This window comes from Dromiciops gliroides, chromosome 6, assembly GCF_019393635.1.
Source record: "Dromiciops gliroides isolate mDroGli1 chromosome 6, mDroGli1.pri, whole genome shotgun sequence".
NCBI lineage: Eukaryota > Metazoa > Chordata > Mammalia > Microbiotheria > Microbiotheriidae > Dromiciops > Dromiciops gliroides.
The window spans coordinates 95088479-95109705 of NC_057866.1; the positions used below are offsets into that span (position 1 = coordinate 95088479).

General features: G+C 34.8%; 1 protein-coding gene across 3 annotated transcripts in view; it reads right to left on the bottom strand.

Annotated features, from left to right (window-relative positions):
* FAM193A (family with sequence similarity 193 member A) overlaps positions 1–21227 on the bottom strand; it is a 203630-nt gene that overhangs the window by 83223 nt on the left and 99180 nt on the right. For all 3 annotated transcript variants that reach the window (XR_006353604.1, XM_043971749.1, XM_043971748.1), the window contains exons 4-6: positions 11486–11652; positions 10294–10461; positions 4872–5106 (exon numbers count right to left, since the gene is read on the bottom strand). Coding sequence is in view for 2 of the 3 variants with exons in the window: in XM_043971749.1 (XP_043827684.1) it covers positions 4872–5106; positions 10294–10461; positions 11486–11652 (570 nt within the window). In the remaining variant the exon portion in view is untranslated. The remainder of the gene's footprint in view (positions 1–4871; positions 5107–10293; positions 10462–11485; positions 11653–21227) is intronic.

A 21227-nucleotide genomic window follows, 5' to 3' on the forward strand; every position in this document is an offset into this window, starting at 1 on the left:
ATTACCATCTCATTTATTTAGCACCTTATAGTTTAAAAATGCTTTCTTCAAAACAACCTTATGAAATATATAGAATAAGTTTTATTATCCCCATTTTATAAATCACTTCCAAACGGACTAGCAGTAATGCTCATGATGCAAAGGGGAAATTAGGAAGGGGTTACAGAGGTAGACAGAGCAAGGATTCTTAACCTGGAGCCTGAGAACTTTAAAAAAAGTTGTTTTTGCTAACTGTATTTCTTTCTTTTTTTTTAGTGAGGCAATTGGGGTTAAGTGATAGGATACTCTATCCACTGCGCCATCTAGCTGCCCCGCTTGCTAACTGTATTTCAATGTAATTAGTTTCCTTTGTAATGCTATGAATTTTATTTTATTCATTTAAAAACAAACTCTAGGGGCAGCTAGATGGCGCAGTGGATAGAGCACTGGCCCTGGATTCAGGAGCACCTGAGTTCAAATCCGGCCTCAGACATTTAACATTTACTAGCTGCGTGACCCTGGGCAAGTCACTTAACCCCAATTGCCTCACTAAAAGATAAAAAATAAAAACAAACTCTGAGGAATCCATCAGACTGTCAAATGGGGTCCATAATAAAAAAAAAAAGTTACAAACATCCCCAATGAAGACAAAGATTAATTTCTTATGTATTAATTCCTTCATTTTCTAATGAAGAAAAAGCTTGATTTTTCAGGTAGGATATTCATAATATCAGATTTCTAGAGTTCGAAGGACCTCAAAAAGCTATTTGGGGAACTTTCTCAAAACAATCATGACATCAGAGGATACTGAAGCTAACTTAGATATTTTCAAGTTAATTGGGGGGGAGGGGGAGATGAGGGTTAAGTGACTTGTTCAGGGTCACACAGCCAGTAAGTGTCAAGTGCCTGAGGCCGGATTTGAACTCAGGTCCTTCTGAATCCATGGCCGGTGTTTATGCAATGCGCCACCTAACTGCCCCCTCAAGTTAGTTTTTTTATTTTTTATTTTTCACAGGGCAATGAGGGTTAAGTGACTTGCCCAGTGTCACACAGCTAGTAAGTAACAAGTGTCTGAGGCTGGATTCAAACTCAGGTACTCCTGAATCCAGGGCCAGTGCTTTATCCACTGCACCACCTAGCTGCCCCCAAGTTAATTTTTAAAAGATGAAATTAAACATCAGAACAAAACCCAATCAGATGGAATAAAAATCAACCCATTTATCCATATCATGAAGTTTGTTTTTAACAAGTGTACAATTAGAAATAAATTCCCTGGTGTAACTCTATGAAGTTAAAAATCCAACTTCAATTTAGTGAATTGGCAAAAGAAAAGAAATACTTTGAGCTCATTAGAAAAAACTGTTAGGTCTAGTATTTTCCTAAGTTCCGACCCTACCTCCCTCAACCCCTTTATAGGTATTGCTGGTTCAGGTAAATAGTCTGACAGATCAGCTGTTTAGGATATTTGAAGTACAAGAGAGTGAAAGGAAATGAAGAAAATTGCTACTGGGTGCCAAGAAAGAAGATCTATGAAAAGCTCGATTTCAGCTCAGTTCTGTTGCTTTGACTTACTTACCTCTTACAATGTAAACTATAAAATAAGTTAAACTATTTCCTATTTTCCAAAGGCACCTTAAGAATTCACAGCCCCATTACTTGGTTCATGTCAACCTATTCATTTGGAGGAAGTGACCTTTGAGTGGGATTTTAAAATAATTCCATAAATATTGAGGGTATGGCTTATTTGAAAGTTGGCTAACAATCCAATACAGCCTGAATATAGAGTATGTGGAGGGAGAATACAGGATATAGATAGATGGACATAAAGGAAGAGTGGTACCAGATTGTAAAGGAATGAGATGCCATGCAAAAGAGGTTTACCCTCTTTTGGAAGTGAATAAGGAAGGGCTCAACAAACAAAAGAGCTTTGAACTGAAAAAGGACAAGAAAAAGATTATTTTGTCAGTGGTATGAGGTACAGATGGGGGAGAGATAAGAGTAGAAAAGAAAATACCTAAAAGAAAATTATGACAATAGTCTGTGCATCCAGGAATAAGGGTCTAGATCAAGGTGGCAACAGTGGAAATAAATATAGATTTATGAAATATTACTTAGGCTGAAATAGAAGTTGTAACTGATTTGCTATAAGAGGTGGGAGAAGAGGAGGAGTCAAAGATAACTAAGGTTTGGGGCAGCTAGGTGGTGCAGTGGATAGAGCACCGGCCCTGGAGTCAGGAGGATCAGAGTTCAAATCTGACCTCAGACACTTAACACTTACTAGCTGTGTGACCCTAGGCAAGTCACTTAACCCCAATTGCCTGACACCCCCCCCCAAAAAAAAGAAATAAGGTTTCAAATGTGTGACTGGGTAAATAGTGGTACCACTAACAAAAAGGTAGGCCAAGAAAAGGAGCAGGTTTGGGGGATAATAATAAATTTGCTTTAAGAAAGGTTGAGTTGGCAGGTGGGACACATAGGCAAAATATCTACTTCAACAGATCATTTTATAATGATACAAGTACTATTATGATCTGTCCACTGAGATAGAGAAATCTTTTGCCACCTATAGACAAAGAGAAATATTTAGCCACTTATGTATGATTAATGAACTGCTATCATTTATCCTCTAGTCTTGTGACAGAATCATGATTCTTAGAGGTCTCCAACAGTCTCCTCTTAAAGGTGAGGAAGGAGCCAGAAAGGGTAAATGACTTATTCCAGGGCATAGGATAAATTGGTATTACAGCCACAGTAATGCGATTTTGCCTATGTCAGAAGAGTGATGAAAATGTTTTTGCTATTTCAGGGTTTATTAATTACATTACTCTGGGGAGAAAAATGTTTTAATTGGACTAATAAAAATAAAAATGCTCCCCCCCCCATTTATGCTCTACATCTCTAAGGCTTCCTCTGATAATCATGGATTTATCATGCAAACAAGACAACTTGAGAGGAGGCAAGTGACATGAAAGCAACTGAAATTACAAAACCAAACCAAAACACCAACTCTACCCTCTGCAGGTTAATTGCTGGCTGTGATCATGAACATACTTCAGGAAGATTGTAAAGATTAGGGATTCTATATAATATCTATTTACTTTCTCAATGGTATGACACCTATCATAAACATACTTAAATATAAATTTACTCATTTTTATAAGATGATTATATTTTAGTTTTAAAATAACCTTTAGAAATAAACAATAAAAGCTTCTTAAATGAAGTATTTTATGAAGTTCAGGGAAAGTATTAGTTATCTGATATAAAATACTTTAGGATAAGTGTTCATCAAACTTTTATTGAAAATTGCTGGGGGCATCTAGGTGGCGCAGTGGATAAAGCACCCACCATGGATTCAAAAGGACCTGAGTTCAAATCTAGCCTCAGACACTTGACACTTACTAGCTGTGTTACCCTGAGCAAGTCACTTAACCCTCATTGCCCCACCAAAAAAAACCAAACAAACAAACAAAGGTATAATGAGTATGGAAAAATCATTTGGAGCCAGGTTGTGAAGGGCTCCTTGGTCCAACAAAATTGCTCCTGCTTGTGATGGTAGAGAGCCAATAAATGTGAATTTAGTAGAACTACATAAATTCTCTATTAAAAGTGTCAGAAATTTTTGTTCATGTTTTTTAAATAAAATACTTTGAAAATATGTTTAAATTCACTTTATTGACACACTTTACCTATTAATATCAGGGGTCACAGCTTGAGATGAGTTCAAAAACAAAGATATATAGCCATTCACCTCCACCTTAGCAATCAGTCCATGACAGTTTTAATGCTACCACAGAGCAGAGATGGTTAAGTCAAGTGTAGGGACTCAAGATCTTTTCAGGTTTTATATGAAATTTAGAGTTGATCAGATTGGGCTCAGAGTACATATTTCCCTCTGGAAGGACCTTAGAGGTTATCTAGTCCAATCCCTTCATTTTATAATTGAGAAAACCAAGGCCAAGACATTAAATGACTTTTAATACATCATTCGGGTAGTAAGTAGCAAAACTGGGATTTGAGGTTGGTGACCTCTGCCTTGGAAAACTTTTCCAACCCCAGTGTCATGAAACTTTAGAGGCACTCTTCAAAGTATAACGTGTGTGTGTGTGTGTGTGTGTGTGTGTGTGTGTGTGTGTGTGAGTGAGAGAGAGAGAGAGACAGAGAGAGAGAGAATTTTTGATGGGGGAAAAGCTGGGATAGAAGTAGTTGGTGTCAAAAGACAGAAAAATGAAGAAGGAAGGATAAATATAGGGTACTTGAAGATGTAAACACTATAGGTACTGGGGTGCTTCAGCAGATATCCAGGTCTATTCCCTATTTTGTCCAAGCAAATTCATAGGTATGACTTTAGGACTGCCTTTAAAATTTCAGATTGATTAAAACTTAGATTTCTAACATGCTTAAATTTGATTGAATTTGATAGAAATAAGTGTTCCATTTCCCTATTTTAACAAACTAGATTTTCAATTTATAGGCCTTTATAAAGTCAGAGAAACTCTGTGTCTTCCAATTAAGTGGTAACCAGTACATCTGTTGACCAATCCTTATTTCTCATTATGATTTACCCAAGGGCCATGAGATCATCTGGCAACCAAAACTCTATTTTCATCAAGCATTACTTGAACAATCATCCTTGATCTCTTCTATCAAGCAAGTAAAAAAACCTCAGGACTGGGTATGGGGGATTCAAAGTGCTAGTCAAAATTAATATACATTCTTACCTATTGAAAGGAACTAGTTTAAGAACAGCTAGACAAGTTTCTTGCATATAAGTGCACATAAACTAGATTTTTCTCCCTATCATGTTTAAAATAGCAAGGAAATGCTGCAAGAAAACATGAAAAGCATCCAAGGTGGTTGTTTTAAATCACTAATCAATTTTTTCCACTTACCAGAGTGACAAGGAAGGAGCTGATTGTGCGTGCTGCCTGACAGAGTGCACTATATTCCTCAAGTAGAAGTGAGATGAATTGATGTGCCTGTGGTGGGCCTTGTATTGTTGATGTTGCTTTAACTTTAGATCCCAGGGACAAATGTCTGAGGAGTCGAACCTTCATTTCCAGCACATATTCTCTTGCTTGTTGTTCCAATCGTTGGTATAGCTGATAGGGGTCTCTTTCACAAAGCCTGAATATATATGTATATATAAAATTGTGATTAACTTAGCTAGCAATAAATAGTATAATCCACCACTTTTCCTACCAACTGTATAATTAATGAGCATATTTACCTTTAAGATATATATTTTATTATTAATGATGTCACAATAATAACTCCCATTTATACAGTTCTTACAAAATGTTTTCCTTATAATAAATCCATGAGGCAAATAGATACATAAGATATTATTGCCCCCTTTATACAAATAAGAACACTGTCCAGGGGGTGATAAATGTCAGAGCCAAGGCTTGAATGTAGGACCACTAACTCTAACTCAACATAGTATGTTTGCTACATTCTGGAACTTGCCAGTGGTAGCTACACCTATAAGATGGTTAAAGTAAAGTATATTCTCATGTAAGAGACCTATCAACTTTAAAACAGATAGTTTTACAGATTTTAAGCATCAAAATAGTTAATAACAAACTGGGAATACACATAATTCAACTTTTCACACTGACTACTTAGGACACACTTAGACAAAGCACAACATAGCCTATAAAGGGTTATATGGCCTCCAAGAGAAGAGAAGTGGGGTTAGAGAGAAAGGGAATAAGCATTTATACAGTACCTACTATGTATCAGCCATTGTGTTAAGTGTTTTTACAAATATTATCTCATCTGATTGCTACGATAACTCTAAAGTAGGTGCTATTAATACCCCCATTTTATAAATGTGGAAATTGAGGCAAACAGCAGTTAAGTGACCTGCCTAGGATCACAAGGTCATTAAGTGTCTGAGGCCAGATTTAAACTCAAGTCTTCTGACCATAGGCCCATGCTCTATCTACTAAGGATTTAACTAAGAAATGGCCTCAGGCAAGCGGGAACCTAATACCTAGAGTTAGCCCATTCCCTTTTGAATAAGTTTAAGAGATGAGAAGTTTTGCTTTATATTAAGCCTATATTTGCCTCTTTGCAATTCATACAATCAGTTATACTAAAGTAATAATTTAATGGCCCTTTGAAAATGCTACACTATAAAAGAGAAAGAATAAATGACTGAAAATCACAATTTCTTCAAGTTTTAGTAGGCAATTTCATAACTTTGTATCCTCCAACACTTAGTTTAGTGCCTGGTACACAAGAAATGCTCAATAAACACTCTTTGACTTCCTTGGTAACAAAGAAAATACAGTTGAGTAAAATCTACTTATGTGATACCTACATCTGACAGTGTATGCAACATTTCTAACCATCACCTTCCAAATGTCTCTATTGAAACGAGAAAGGTAAAATGCTGACTCTAACAAAGCCCTATAAGCATAGTATGTAAAAAGTGGGCAGGGAGGTTGGATGCTGGTGGCAATTCTAAAGCATGTCCTTCACTTGATTCTCACTCCAAAATCTCATTCTTGTAAGGTGGTAACCCTAGCATGTCAAATGGCCTAAGTTCATGGTAGTTCTTAGAAAGCCAGAAAGGCTTCAAGTACAACTGACAATGGCCCTGCCTAGTTAGTGTGGAAAGGCTCAACATAAAATAGTTGGCTACCAAGTGACAAATGCTTAAGCCATGGAAAATCATAAAATTGCCTACTAAAACTTGAAGAAATTGTGATTTTGAAAACAGATAGTTTGGATAGAATGAAGAGAATCGAGCAGATTTTCTGAAAGTATATCGAAATACTTAAGTATGCATTTATGAGTAAGACCAAATGGTGTCCATCTTCTGGTATTACACTTTACAAGATGTGTCTCTAATTCCTCTATCCCTCGGTATGCTCTCAAGCTGACAGAAATGCTGACTTTTCTTTCTTCCCTTCCCAATCATAAATCAGTGGAGAGTTCAACTTGACACTGTCCTCTATTCTTGAATCCCCTGCCATCTTGTTCTATCACCATTCATGCCTTGTCCAACTACAGGCCTGGATAACTCACATCATCTACCTCCATTGCTCCTACTCCCACTGATGCTGATCCAAGAATGAGGAAGTCACACATCAGAGCTGAGTCAATTACATGTTTATGTTACCTAATCTCAACTGGGCCCACTCACTGCACAAAACAAATCTGTTTAACTTTCCCTACTGCACAACCCAGAGATGTTGTTCCAAATGTTCTCTTTTCTTCTCAAGCCTAACAGGTCTACCCTTCTTCCTGCCTTTTCAACTGAGAACCTCACTTTAAATTTAGCAAGAAAATTGAGGCCTTGCACCATGAGTTCTCTTTTCTCCCCTTCTATTCATCTTAAAAGCCACTGACATGATGCTCCACTTTCCATAAGTACGTCTCTGATCCTATCCTCTTACTTTATTCCCAAAGATTGCTCCTTTCCCAATCAGTTCTTTCTAATCAAATGATATGATAAAGTCAATTTGCAAATTTAAAAAGCCATATAAATGCTAGATAATTAGCTTTTGATTTTCCCGTTTACCACTTCATTACTTGCGGTCTTCAATTATACCCACCATCCCCTAACCTGAAAATGCTCATCACACCCCATCAGCTCCTCAGGCTATTGTCCTATACAACTCCTTTACAGAGCAAAAGTCTTAGAAAAAGCTGACTATACTCACTGCCTCCCCTTCCTTTCTTATTCAGTTCTTAACCCTTTACAACCTGGCTTCCAACTTCATTATTCAATTGAAACTGCTCTTTTTGAAGTTATTAATATCTTAATTGCCAAGTCATATGGTCTTTTCTCAGTCTTCATCCTTTTTGACCCTCTCTGCACATTCAACACTGCTGACTAGCTTATTTTCCTGGGTGGTCTTTCTTCTCTAAGTTTTAGTTTGCTCCTATATTTCTCCTACCTGTCCAACCATTCCTTCTCAGCCTGCTTTGATGGTTCATCATTTATTCTGCACCTCTTAATTATGGCTCTGTCCCAAGGCTCTGTACAGTGTCCTCTTTTCTTTGTTGTTGGTGTTCAGTCATTTTAGTCATATTAGACTGCTCATGACCCCATTTCCAGTTTTGTTAGCAGAGATACTAGAGTGGTTTGCCATTTCCTTTTCTAGCTAATTTTCCAAATTAAGAACTGAGGCAGAGTTAAGTGACTTGCTATGGGTAACACAGCTTCTAAGTATCTGAGGTCAAATTTGAACTTAGAAAGGTGAGTCTTCATGACTTCAGGTCTGGTGCTCTATCCACTGTGCCACATACCTACTCTTTCAGTGACTTTTTTGGCTTACATGGCATCATCAGTTATTTCTATGCAGATGACTCCCAGACCTTGATATCCAGCGCCAGTCCCATCACCCAATTTCCACTGGCTAATTCAAACTATATCTCTTATAGAAATTTCAAATGAAACTTGTTCAAAATAATTCAATATTTTCTCCCAAAAACCTACTCCTCTGTCAAAATTCCCTATTTCTACCCAGGACATTACCATCCTTCTAGTCTCCTAAGTTTATAACGTGAATATTGTTCATTATACACCATAACTAATTAGTCATCCAATCTTGTCTCTACCTCTAGAACATCTCTCTCATCCATTCCTTTATCACTATTCAAACAGCTACAACCTTAATTCAGGCATGCATAACCTTATGCCTCATCAATGGTCTCTGTACCTCAATTCCCTTCTCCAAATCCAACCCCTTTAGAGCTACCAAAGTGATTTTCCTTAATCACAGGTTAGACCAAATTATTCCCCTGCTCAGTGAATTCTAGTGGCCCTCTAATCACCTATAGGATAAAATAGAAACTCTTCTGTTTGTCTTCATCTAGAGCCTAAGTTGACAAGACTCCTTCCTGGTTTTCCTGGTTTCTTCCATGGGAAGCCTTTCCTAGTCTTCTCAGCTGTCAGTAACTTCTCCTCAGAGATCAACTTTCCTTTATGTGGCCTGTATCATATATTTGCTTGGTTATTTACATGCCTCCTATTCCTAAAAATAATAATGATAATAATCTGAAATATTATTTATAAAGGGTCCTATGACCTAACATTATTTCTGCCTCTATATCATTATATATTTTAATCAATATTCATCATGCTAAGCTGCAAACTGGATGAAAGTACTGAACCTGGAGTTAAGACCAGAAGCTCACATCCTACCTCAGGCAATAATTAGCTGTTTGACCCTGGCCTAGTCATTTGGCTTCTGCCTGCAAAATGGGGATAATAATAGTATCTACCTCCCAGAGCTGATATGTATCCAAGTTCATAGACCAAAGAGGAAGACAATATACATTAAATTAGAAAACTACCTATACATTTATTCCAACCATACTGTACCTAAATGAAATCTCCTCTACAACATATCTAACAAGCATTCATCTAGCCTTTTAATAAAAAGATGAAGGGAAACACAACTTGCTTCCAAAGAAGCCCATTCCGCTTTTGAATAGACTTCCAGTCTAAATTTCCCTCTTTGCCATTTCTAACAATAGCTCTTAGTTCTGCCCTGTCAAGCCAAGCAGAAAACACCTAATCCCTCTTTTACCTAATAATACTTCAAGATAGCTATCATGCTTCACTTTTCTCCCTCAAAACTTCTTCTCTTCTAAACTGTATGTAATTCATGCCATATGAAAACTGAATGAAGGAACTAGAGTTGCTGCTTAGAAAAGTGAGGCAAGATAGCTGTCTTTGCCTCTTTTTCTCCTGGTTCCCTACCTCTAGATATAACAAAAATCCCCAATAACAATGATAGTTTTTAAGAATATAAGAAGTGAGAGATGATAATATTAAAAGCAGAGCACATTTATACAGAACTTGTAGTTTCAAAAGTCATTTACCATAACTACCTCATTTGACCGAGTTCTTTACCTTTTAGCTTGTCTTCCAAAAATGTGTTTGCTCAGAATGAATGCACTAGTCAAGATTCAGTCTACCTTTATATGTATTTATATGTACAAAAGGCCTTAAATGGACATTTTTAGTTAAAAACAAAAACAACAGAACAAAACTGTGCACAGGTACACTTTCAGTTGGGTTTGTGTTTCAGACTTTTGGTATAGCACTGAAAGTATTTTAAAATAATAAATTCCAACACTAATACAAGTACAGAACACTTATTTTGTGTAAGATAATGTGTATCATAGACTAGCAATAATAAATACCCAATAAGAATGGAGGGGTAATGAAGATAAGAGGTTCTTATGCTGAATACCATATGAATCAGCTTAATTAGGTATAAGAAAGGATTGCCCAGTAGGACAACAGCTTGTTTTGTGAGACAAAATGGGAAGGGAAAGAATACATACCTATCCACGAGCTCTTTCATACCCTCCTTATCAGGAACTAGAGACTGGTCTTGGTCATCTGCCAAAGGGGTTCCAGCTTGACGATATATACATCTAACCATATATCGTACTTCTGACCAGTAATTCTGAAGCTGCTGGGATTCTCGTTCAGTCTCTGCTGAAATTTCTCTGTTAAACATTAGAATCACACAAAACACTTATTATACCATATTGACTAATGTAGTACCAGTAGCTCATATGATATTGAAGGGCAGAAATGGAAAAATATAATGAATTAAAATGCTTTCTTTGTCTCTTGGACCCACCCAATGAGGCTCCAAAGTAGATAATCAGAAGTTGCTATACTTATTAAAAATCTTAATGATTAACGAGTTTGAACAAAGGTTAAAAAAGTCCTATGTTATGGAAAAAAGAAAAACAAAAGGTTCTGTATTTGATTAAGGATAGAGAACATTTGATTTTTGCCCTTACACCTAGAGAACTTGGTAAAGCATTTAACACGTAACACAGAGCTTAAACAAACTGATGTGAATACATGAAGTTATTAAAAGTATTGCCAGTGACCAACATTTTAGGAGGTGATAGCATGGACAAAATTAGGAAACTTAAGTCAACAAATAGGATTTCACTTGGACATTAGGAAGAATTCATTAATGAAGGATAAGGAATGAAAAAATATGTATTTTAAGAGGTCACAAAACTGTCTATCCCAAGAAATTTCTAAAGCCATGACAATGATTGTAAGTGGGATAAGCACAATTCCATTAGGAGCCCACTCCTGTTGTAAGACTTTATTCTTCTCTATTGCTCTTATTATTTTTAGCACCAAATAATGGCTTAGTTTTAAAACTCTTTATGGGAAAGTCTATATTTTGTGAAGACAATATCTTATGTTTTAAAAATTACTTACTCAGCACTAGGAAGATAATAAGAGCTAAAAAGATATTTGCCAATGGTATTTTTTAAATGGCTGTCAAAACCAACACTTTTTTATGTCCTCTAATACATGTTTAGTATTGGCACCACCAGATGTTTTGGTGAGGTAGAGAATGGTTAGCTTCCTATGAACATAACAACCTAACAACATTTTATTTTCCAATGGTGGATCATGTATGAGTTTCTCTCAGCTCTTTTTGAGTTGAAACCACTCCATAAGTGATAAGCAACCAAAGAAAATTGAGAAATTTCTCACCTTCGTTCATTACATGCCTCACAATTACATGCTATATCTGAAGGTGTGGAATTACTGAGATCTGCAGAGGGTACCGTCTGTGCTCCAACAGTAATTCTCCCTCCTCCTACTGATTCTTGTTGTGATCCACTATTTCCAAGAGGGGTGTGCAAAAGGAAATCTTGGTTCTAGATTTAAAAACACATAAATAGAAAACATTCAGAACTCAAAGTAATCACTTCATAGTCACTAAAGAACACAATAACTAAAGAGAAAACTATTTTAGGATGTTTAAAAATTTTATTTAAAAAACTAAATTGAAAATGTAACATATGTTCCATCATTATTTAAGGATTAAGGAAACAAAAATTATTGGTTGCTTTTCAATTTCTAGAACCAATGCCACAACCATAAAGATCCTGCATGCCTATTTGTCCCTTTCTTTACAAAATCTTCACAAACCTCACCATATCAGAAACTTATAGTAATATCTTCTTTTCTAAAGTGCAATCTTGAAGATGATCATCATCTGGGCACTTTAGATGATGTTAACTGCATTAAATTATATGAGGACAAAAACACTACAAAATAACCAAAAAGTCAAACTACTTTAAAGCATTCTAAGACTACATATAATCAAAGTATACACATCCTAAATACACAAATGACTAAAATAGACAAGTTACAAGATGACACTTTCATCATTTTTTATAACCATGTATTTAGTGATAAAATTCAGAATAGTATTTGCTATGCCCAACATTTAAGTGAAACTATACTACAGAAGATTTTAGGAGGTGAAAACCACAGTGCTGTAGATTTTTAAAAATCCTATTACTAATAATTTCCTCCACTAAAATCCTATCCTACAGTAAAAAGATCATAAATATTCAGTGAGGGTCAAATGAAATAAGGTAATAATTGTGTAATGGCCCAGATCAGTATGGTTTCATTAATATATTTAATATACATAATATATCATTATATAACCCGTTTAATTAATATTTTATAATGCTAATATATTAATAACATAATTATATTAGAAAAATTAATATAATATACTTATAAAACCATGCTGGTATTATATTAATATTATATATATATATTCCTCCATAAACGTAAAGCAGCAAATGTGTAAAACTAAAGAAAGAGAATGATACCTAGTTGGGGAAATTAACCTCTATTGCTGTTTGTTGTTTTTTAAAAATATAAAAGTATTTTACTATTTTCAGTTACATGTAAAGATAGTTTTCAACATTTGTTTTCATAAGATTTTTAGTTCCAATTTTTTTTTCCTCCCTCCCTTACCCCCCCTTCCAAAACAGAAAGCAATCTGATATAGGTTATATATGTACAATCACATTAAACATATTTCTGCATTAGTGATGTTGTGAAAAAAGAATCAAAACAAAAGGGGAAAACCCTCCAAAAGAAAAAAAAAGTAGAAATAGTATGGTTCAATCTGCATTCAGAATCCACGTTTCTTTTTTCTGGATGTGGAGAACATTTTCCAGTATGAGTTCTTTGGAATTGTCTTGGATCACTGTATTGCTGAGAAGACCTAAGTCCATCACAATTGATCATCACATAGTGTTGCTGTTACTGTGTACAATGTTCTCCTGGTTCTGCTCACTTCACTTAGCATCAGTCCGCTTAAGTCTTTCCAGGTTTTTCTGAAATCTGCTTGTTCATCATTTCTTAAAGCACAATAGTATTCCATTACATTCATATACCACAACTTCTTCAGCCATTCCCCAATTGATGGGCATTCTCTCGATTTCCAATGCTTTGTCATCTCCAAAGAGAGTTGCTATAAATTTTTATACATGTGGGTCCTTTTCCCTTTTTTACGATCTCTGGGATACAGATCTAGTCATGGTATTACTGGGTCAAAGGGTATGCAGAGTCCTATCATAGCCTTTTGGGGGCAGTTCCAAATTGCTCTCCAGAATTGTTGAATCAATTCACTTCTATTGTGTCAATCTTTTCATTAGAGACCAAACCCAACAACTGGCTAAAATGGTCTTTCTTAGCCATGGTACTATTCACATATTAATCCAAATCATACAAGGCTCAGTAATGGCAAAGGTAAATAAGGAGATTTAAATTCAAGAAAGGTATTTTCAAGAGGTGTCTTAAATGTCTCAAATGAAATGAAGATTTTTCTACTGAAATAGTCTCAGGGCAGCTAAGGTGTCACAGTGGATAGAGTACCGGCCCTGGAGTCAGGAGTACCTGAGTTCAAATCCGGCCTCACACACTTAACACTTACTAGCTGTGTGACCCTGGGCAAGTCACTTAATCCCAATTGCCTCACTTTAAAAAAAAAAAAAGAAAAGAAAAGAAAAAGAAATAGTCTCTACATACTATCTCCTCCCCAGAAGAAATAACACTGTTCCAGAACACTAGAGCTTCTTTAATGAAATTCAAAGTAATGATAATTAATTGGATTAAACAATCATACTAAAAAATTCAGTGTCCATAGTATAAGAAATCCAAAGTAGGGAAGAAAGAGAAAGTGAGGGAGTGAGAGAGAGGGAGAGAGAATAAAAATTAAGTAGGTCAGAAATGAAAAGGAAATTACATTGCATTGCATTTGGGGAATTCTATAGTACATTTAATGATCAAAAAATATCCACTATGGCAAAACTTTATAGGCTTATTATACCTGTAAATCAAGAAGCCCTAAAAGTATCAGAGACATTTAGGAAGTAGAACTTCTGGGCAAGACTTTTAGAAAAGAGAGTGGTTATGAGTAAGTAACTATGCTACCTAAAAACTTTATCAAATATGACAAACGACAGGAAAAAAAGGGGAAAAAAAGCTAAATGAGGACTCTCACAGGAAAATATTTGAAGGAAAACTAAAACAATACAAACAGGTAAATACAAAAAGGCCCCATTATAGTATAAAATAGGATAAAGAGAGTGGAAAAAATCTCCTGGAAAAAGTAAAATGGTAAATGAAATTTCAGAAGTGATAATGATCATATGGGAAGAACATCCAGAACTGTTTAGAATCACATTAGCAGAACAAAGAGATCTGAAACAATAAGATTAGGAATAATATTACTTAAGGAAAAATTAAAGACTAATGAAAATTGACAATGTATAAAATAGCTAAAGTTTTAGAACTAAAGCAATAATCTGAAAATTACTGGTCTCCCTAGAAAAATATCAAGTACCAGAGAGTCTGAATACCATACTTCTGTAAATCATTCAACAAAATTACCTAGAAACAGGGGAAATACATGTGAGAGTATCAATTGACGGAATCCACAGGCTGAAAAGAGGAACTCTAAACTTAACTCACCTAGAAATGTAACGAAAAAAGCTCACAAACAGGAGGAAACAATTTATTATTCCAAAAAGCACTGAAGAAAATATACAACAAGAATGAAAATTTAAGAAGGGCTGGAACATGACATACAGGGATCCTCATTATCTGAGTATTAATTATTTGAAAATCTTTTAAGAGATTTTGAAACTATTTTGTTTTGGCTTCTACCTCTGATTTCAATGATGTAAAACACTGAATTAAGCAAACTCCTCTTACTACGAACCCACAACAGCAATTCTACTGTAACTTACCATCTCAAGGGAGACACCTGGGGTGCTATGGGGTAAAATGATTTCCCCAGGATCAAAGTCAATAAAGGGAGAGACTGGAAAAGTCTTTCTGACTCAGGCTTTCTATTCAAGATACCTACCCATCAGAAGTTGCTTAGTAAAGCTGTGATAATGCTAAAACATTTATGAATGTACTGAACACTTGTAAATATTAGTCAATATACCATTCAATTACCCTTCTACACTTAACACCAGTTAATACTGTCTGTTACCACCACCACCACCACCACCACCACCACCACCACCACCACCACACCCCTCCAACCCTGCCAAAGCCTGTCAGTCACTGATTGCCAACTGGGCTTCAAAGCAGAATGATTCAAAAATTTAAAAAAAAAAATTTGAGAGACTCTTTAAGAAAATGTATGTAATCTCTGAGAATTTTTGCATAAATGTCCCTATGTACGATCTTGCAACAAATTCAAAGCTGAAGTAAAATGTGTTATTGTGTTACTTACAACTGTGTTGGAAAAACCATATGCCATCCCCCAAAATACTCGATTCATTTCATTTTTATAATAGTGTAGGTTACAATTAGAACCTAAATTTTATTACATAAGATACAATAAAAAATCTAATCTGATAAAATGTAAACTTCGTGAGGGCAATATCATCTTCATTTGATTCTTTGTTAAACTCCAGTACTGGGAACAGAGTAAGTATTTAATAAATATTTATACAATATGTTCATAAAGATTTCATTTTTCAAGATCAAGTCATACATATTCAGACTTTTAGTTTTCACTATAAGCTGTGAAATGTTGTTCAACATTTCATGAGGATTCACTTAATTTTATTAATTTTGTAGTTGCTTTGAATGGGATTTCCCTACTGGATTTTTAAAACTGTTTGAAAAGCTATTGATGTTTGTGTTTATTTTGTAACTTGCAACTTTAATGACGCTATTGTCTCACCACTGTTTAACCATGATGACAGCCTTCCAACTCCCTTCTCTTGCAGTCATGCAGAAATCCTCTATTTAGAATGTCTCACTGAAGAACTGCCTGTCCAATTACTTTCCATTTTAATGCTCAAGTTCAAAAGTTGTCTCTTCCAAAAATAATGAGTTCACAATTTAAGGACTGCATAAAATTTACAAGTCACCTTTGTGTGACCAGGGGAAGTGAACTGTTAAATGATCAGCTTATGTTCCCATAAAGTATAAGTTTGATAATATTGGTACAGCTCAGTTATGACCACTGTATACCTCTCCAATTATTTAGTTTATGAGTACTGTATTGTAATTAACTTTACTTTGTGTGTATTGATTGGCTATGAAGGTCATATATGTAGTGTGAGACAGGCAATCTAATTTTAATACTACCTCTAAATTCTATGATCTTAAGATCTGAGCCACAGGCTCAGCTGTTGCTAGCCACCTGAAACAAAGTCCTTTTCCCTAGGAGGCAACTTGAAGTACTGGAGCACATGTGGGCATGGAGTCAAGAAATTCTGGATTCAAAATCAACCATGGATAAGTCATCTAACCTCCCCATGCCTAAATTTTCTCAACTGTAAAACAGGGATTGTAATAAAACACTGATACTAATTACCTCATCGGGTCACATGAAGCTTAAATGGAAAAAAAATCATATATATATGCTGTATAAACTTTAAAGAAGTATATTAATGTTAGTTATTGATTTAGTCATGTTTATGGAAGTGAAATAACTGACATTTATTGAACATTTCAAAATTGTTAGAACATTCTGCATTTATATAGACTTATCACTAAAGGGAATTTTACTACAATATTACTGATTACATTCATGTTGCCCATTTTAAAAGTCCCTTTAAATACTTAAACTCATGTAACCCTAACAGACCGGTAAGAGAAGGGAGTAAAATACTTTCCTTAGGCATTTTACAAAAGATATAACTTATGTAAAGCTCCACAATGACTCAAAGTCCCTATATACAACAAAAAATATATGGTAGCATTTTTCTGAAATAGCGAAGAATACAAAACAAAGTAGATCCCAAGTAATTGGGGAAAGACTAAACAAATTTTGGTACACAAATGGTAGATTATATATAAGAAATGAGGAATATAATGAAAAAGAATGGAAAAGATCATCATGAACTGATGAATAGCGAAGACAACTTAAGAAAACAATATGACATAAATGTTAATAACCACAAAAAAGTCATTGTTGCCAAATTATAAAGCAGCATGTCTCCAAAGAAGAGCCATGAGAAGATATTCTCCCACTCCTTTTGCAGAAGTGATACATTATACATATTTGCAGATTTTTTCAATGCAGTGATCAGTTGTGCTGAATCTTGTCCTATTTTTATTCTCATGAAAATATTGCTACATGTGATAACTCACTGGGAGTGAAAAGGAAAGGCTATAGAAGGAAATTTTGGTGATACAAAGGCAAATATCAATAAAAAACTTATTAAATTACATTCATTTTGTTGAAAAGCTTTTTTTATTTTGTGTAACCAAAATGTTCTTGTCCTTGTTGGTCTAACTCAATTTTTTGATTGCTTAGGGAAAATTTGTTTTCAAAAGATCTGAAAGGTACTTTTGGTATAAATTATCGATTTGATTAATGCCTGTGTTATTTGGTATAAATTATTGATCTAAATCAAATTGTTGTCAAACTATCACCTACTTTTCAAGGCAATTTGTGATAAAAGCCCTAATCTGAGGCGATCCCGCCCTAATCTGAGGGGCTTGTGTGCAGGGTTTTGCAGAACACTAGATTTCTATGTTCAACAATTTGCTGTGTCTGGCTTGCTTACTCTGCTCTTGTAATCAATGAATTAATAAACATTTATTAAGCGCCTAGCATATGCCAGGCATTGTGCTAAACACTGGGGACACAAAAAGGGCAAAAAATAGTTGCTGCCCTCAAGGAGATTACAATCTAATGATTGCGGGGCAGCTAGGTAGCGCAGTAGATAGAGCACCGGCCCTGGAGTCAGGAGTACCTGAGTTCAAATCCGGCCTCAGACACTTAATACTTACTAGCTGTGTGACCCTGGGCAAGTCACTTAACCCCAATTGCCTCACTAAAATAAATAAATAAATAAATAAATAATCTAATGATTGCAATAATAATGCCATTATACTTTTATTATTTTTTAAACTAGTAGAAATAAGTTCTGATAAATATTGCTTTATAATATATAATCTCTGAACTGACAATGACAATTCCTTCATTCTTGATTTTCTAATCCCTATTTTCCTTAAGACTGAAGATATTTTATTCCTCCTGTGGTAAAAAGTTTTAACAGTCGGTTAGATAATGGAGAGACGCCAGTTTTTTTTTTTTTTAGGACCACCCTTTCAGGGAGGAGACCAACAGCATGAGCTACACACACCAGTCTGCCTGCGACGCAAGCCAGATTGCCTGCTGAGAACTCGACTTCCGGAGTGCGAGCTTAAAAGGCAAGGAGAGAACGGAAGTGGGGCTTTTTTTTTCCTGCTCCACTGGTCTCCTGGCTGCGCTACCCGGCTCTCGGTTAACAGCACGGGCTTGACTCGGTCTCTCTCCCCAAAGGTGGCCTTGGGTTTTGGTGAGTTTTATATGGAATATAGACTAAGCCTAGACTTAAGACGATTTGTATTGTATTTCTACTTTCCTATCGTTCTAATCAACATCACCTTGTGACTACCATACAATAAAAGCTTTAACTAGAAAACCAGAAGCTTCTTCCATTTACTAGTCTGGGAGATAAATTAAGGGAAAGGTTAAGAAGGGGAGATTTATGATCTAATATCCAATTTTAATCTCACACTCCAACGGAATTCAGGCATTTTGCTTAATTCCATATGGTAATTATCCTTGAGGATTTTAATATTTCAATAAATCAGGTGGAATATTCAATTTTAATATGTTAGTGAATCATAATCACGAAGAATCGTTTGCCACTCTATTTTAAGGTTTCATTTGTTTCTGTAAAAAGTATTGTAGGGGCAGCTAGGTGGCGCAGTGGATAAAGCACCTGCCTTGGATTCAGGAGTACCTGAGTTCAAATCTGGCCTCGGACACTTGACACTTACTAGTTGTGTGACCCTGGGCAAGTCACTTAACCCCAAGTGCCTCACCAAAAAAAAAAAAAAAAAGTATTGCATAAGTGTGTCTTTGGCCAGGTTAACTTCTATGTATTTCTGAATTTATACTTATTTTTAAATAATTTCTTTATCATCAAAAAAAAGGAAAAAAAAGAATTTCTTTCTCCTGTCACTTTTTCCATTTTGAAGATATCTGTTCTTTGGTTTTAATTACTCACAAACTTGTAAGTAAACAATTCTGAAAACTTTTATTTGTAAAACAATGGTCATGTTAAGCAATTTCCTAAGCTTTCCCTTTTGTAACCAATCTTGAGTAATGAAATGTAATATATCAATTTGGCAGTATATGCATTTTACTAGAACACACACACATATACAACTAATACTGTTCTTTGTTCTACTCTGACTCTGTGTTTCTATAATTATGCATCAAGTCACAAAAGGACATGGTGCTATATTACTATACCATTATACTACTAGGGCTTATTATAAAACAAAAGCTACGGGCAGCTAGGTGGCGCAGTGGATAAAGCACCAGCCCTGGATTCAGGAGGACCTGAGTTCGAATATGGCCTCAGACACTTGACACTTACTAGCTGTGTGACCTTGGGCAAGTCACTTAACCCTCATTGCTCTGCAAACAAACAAACAAAAAAGCTACAGCATTTTCAGTTACCAACCTCTTCTTTTTCTAATTTACTTTAAAATGTTAAATGTAAATGTCAATACATAAAGACATGAAAATCAGTCGTTGTAGAAATGGAATGCAAAAAAAAAAAATTGTCAAATGTGTCTTATTTACTGTAAATTTAAATGTATAGCTGATGAGTATTTTGTTTCCCTAATAACAAGTACTCAGTTTCAACGGTTCCTTTGAAATTTTGTGAGTTAACTTTAAAAATGAGAAGACAGATGAGCAAAAATAACTGATCTTTGCTCATCCATCTGCTAATTAAAAAAAAAAATTTAAACAGGTTTTTGCAAGCATTTATTATGGCTCTCTCCTAAGGTCCCCTACATTAAACACTTAAAAAGAAAACAAAAATCCTCATTAATCAGTATGTGTAGTTTTACAAAACACATTTCAATATTATCTATTTACAAAAATCTATGTACAGTACTGAAATGATTTAAGTAGTATTGTGGTTTTTGGTATACCGGCTCAAACTAGCCATATGTAATCCATATTTCTCTAATAATTTAGATCCATATTTCTGCAAAATGTTTACTGTTCCTGAGTGTGTCTTGGTAGATTCAGTTGCAAATACCTTAATTATATCTTCTTGGAAGTTAATTTTTCTTTCTAGGTTTTCTTGCTGGGTTGTAATGGTTAAGAGAAATACTTAAGAATTATATGAAATTATTTATATTTTGAAACTTTGATAAATTATTTCAATTATTTCTTTAGTAAATTCTTTGAGGTTTTCTAAAAATAAATCAAATCATCTTTAAAAATCAGCAATTTGGTTATCTCCTTGATTAAGCTTATTTCCCTCAATTTCTTTTTCTTGTCTTACTTTTATAGTCATTCAGCATTTCTAGTACTAAGTTAAGTAGTAGTGATGTTAATTGGCATTCTTGATACATTACAGATAATCTCGGAAATGGCTCTTTTCCCCATTAAATATGTTTTCTTTGGGTTTTAGATAGGTATTTCTTATTCGAAAGGAAAGTCTATTTATTTCTATGCTTTCTAGTGATTTTAATAGAAATGGGTGTAGGATTTTGTACAAAACCTTTTGAGCATTTATTGAAATAATCATGTGATTTTAATTATTTATATTATTAACATGATTAATACTCATGCTGAATGAATTGTTGCATAAATCTCACAAAGTTACTGTGTATAATCTGTTATTTAGGCTATTGCCTGGTATTTTATTGGAAATTTTTGCATCTCAGTGAAATTGATCAACGCTTTTCTTCTGCTTTGTCTCTACTTAGTGCATAGGTAGCAAGAACATATTGAATATTTACTATAATTTGCTTATAAATTCATCTGGTATTAGAGTCTTTCTTTTTGTGACAATTTCTTTTTATGATACTGGGTTATTAAAATAGTCCATTTCTTCTTTCATTAATTTGGATGTTTTACTTTTTGTGAAGT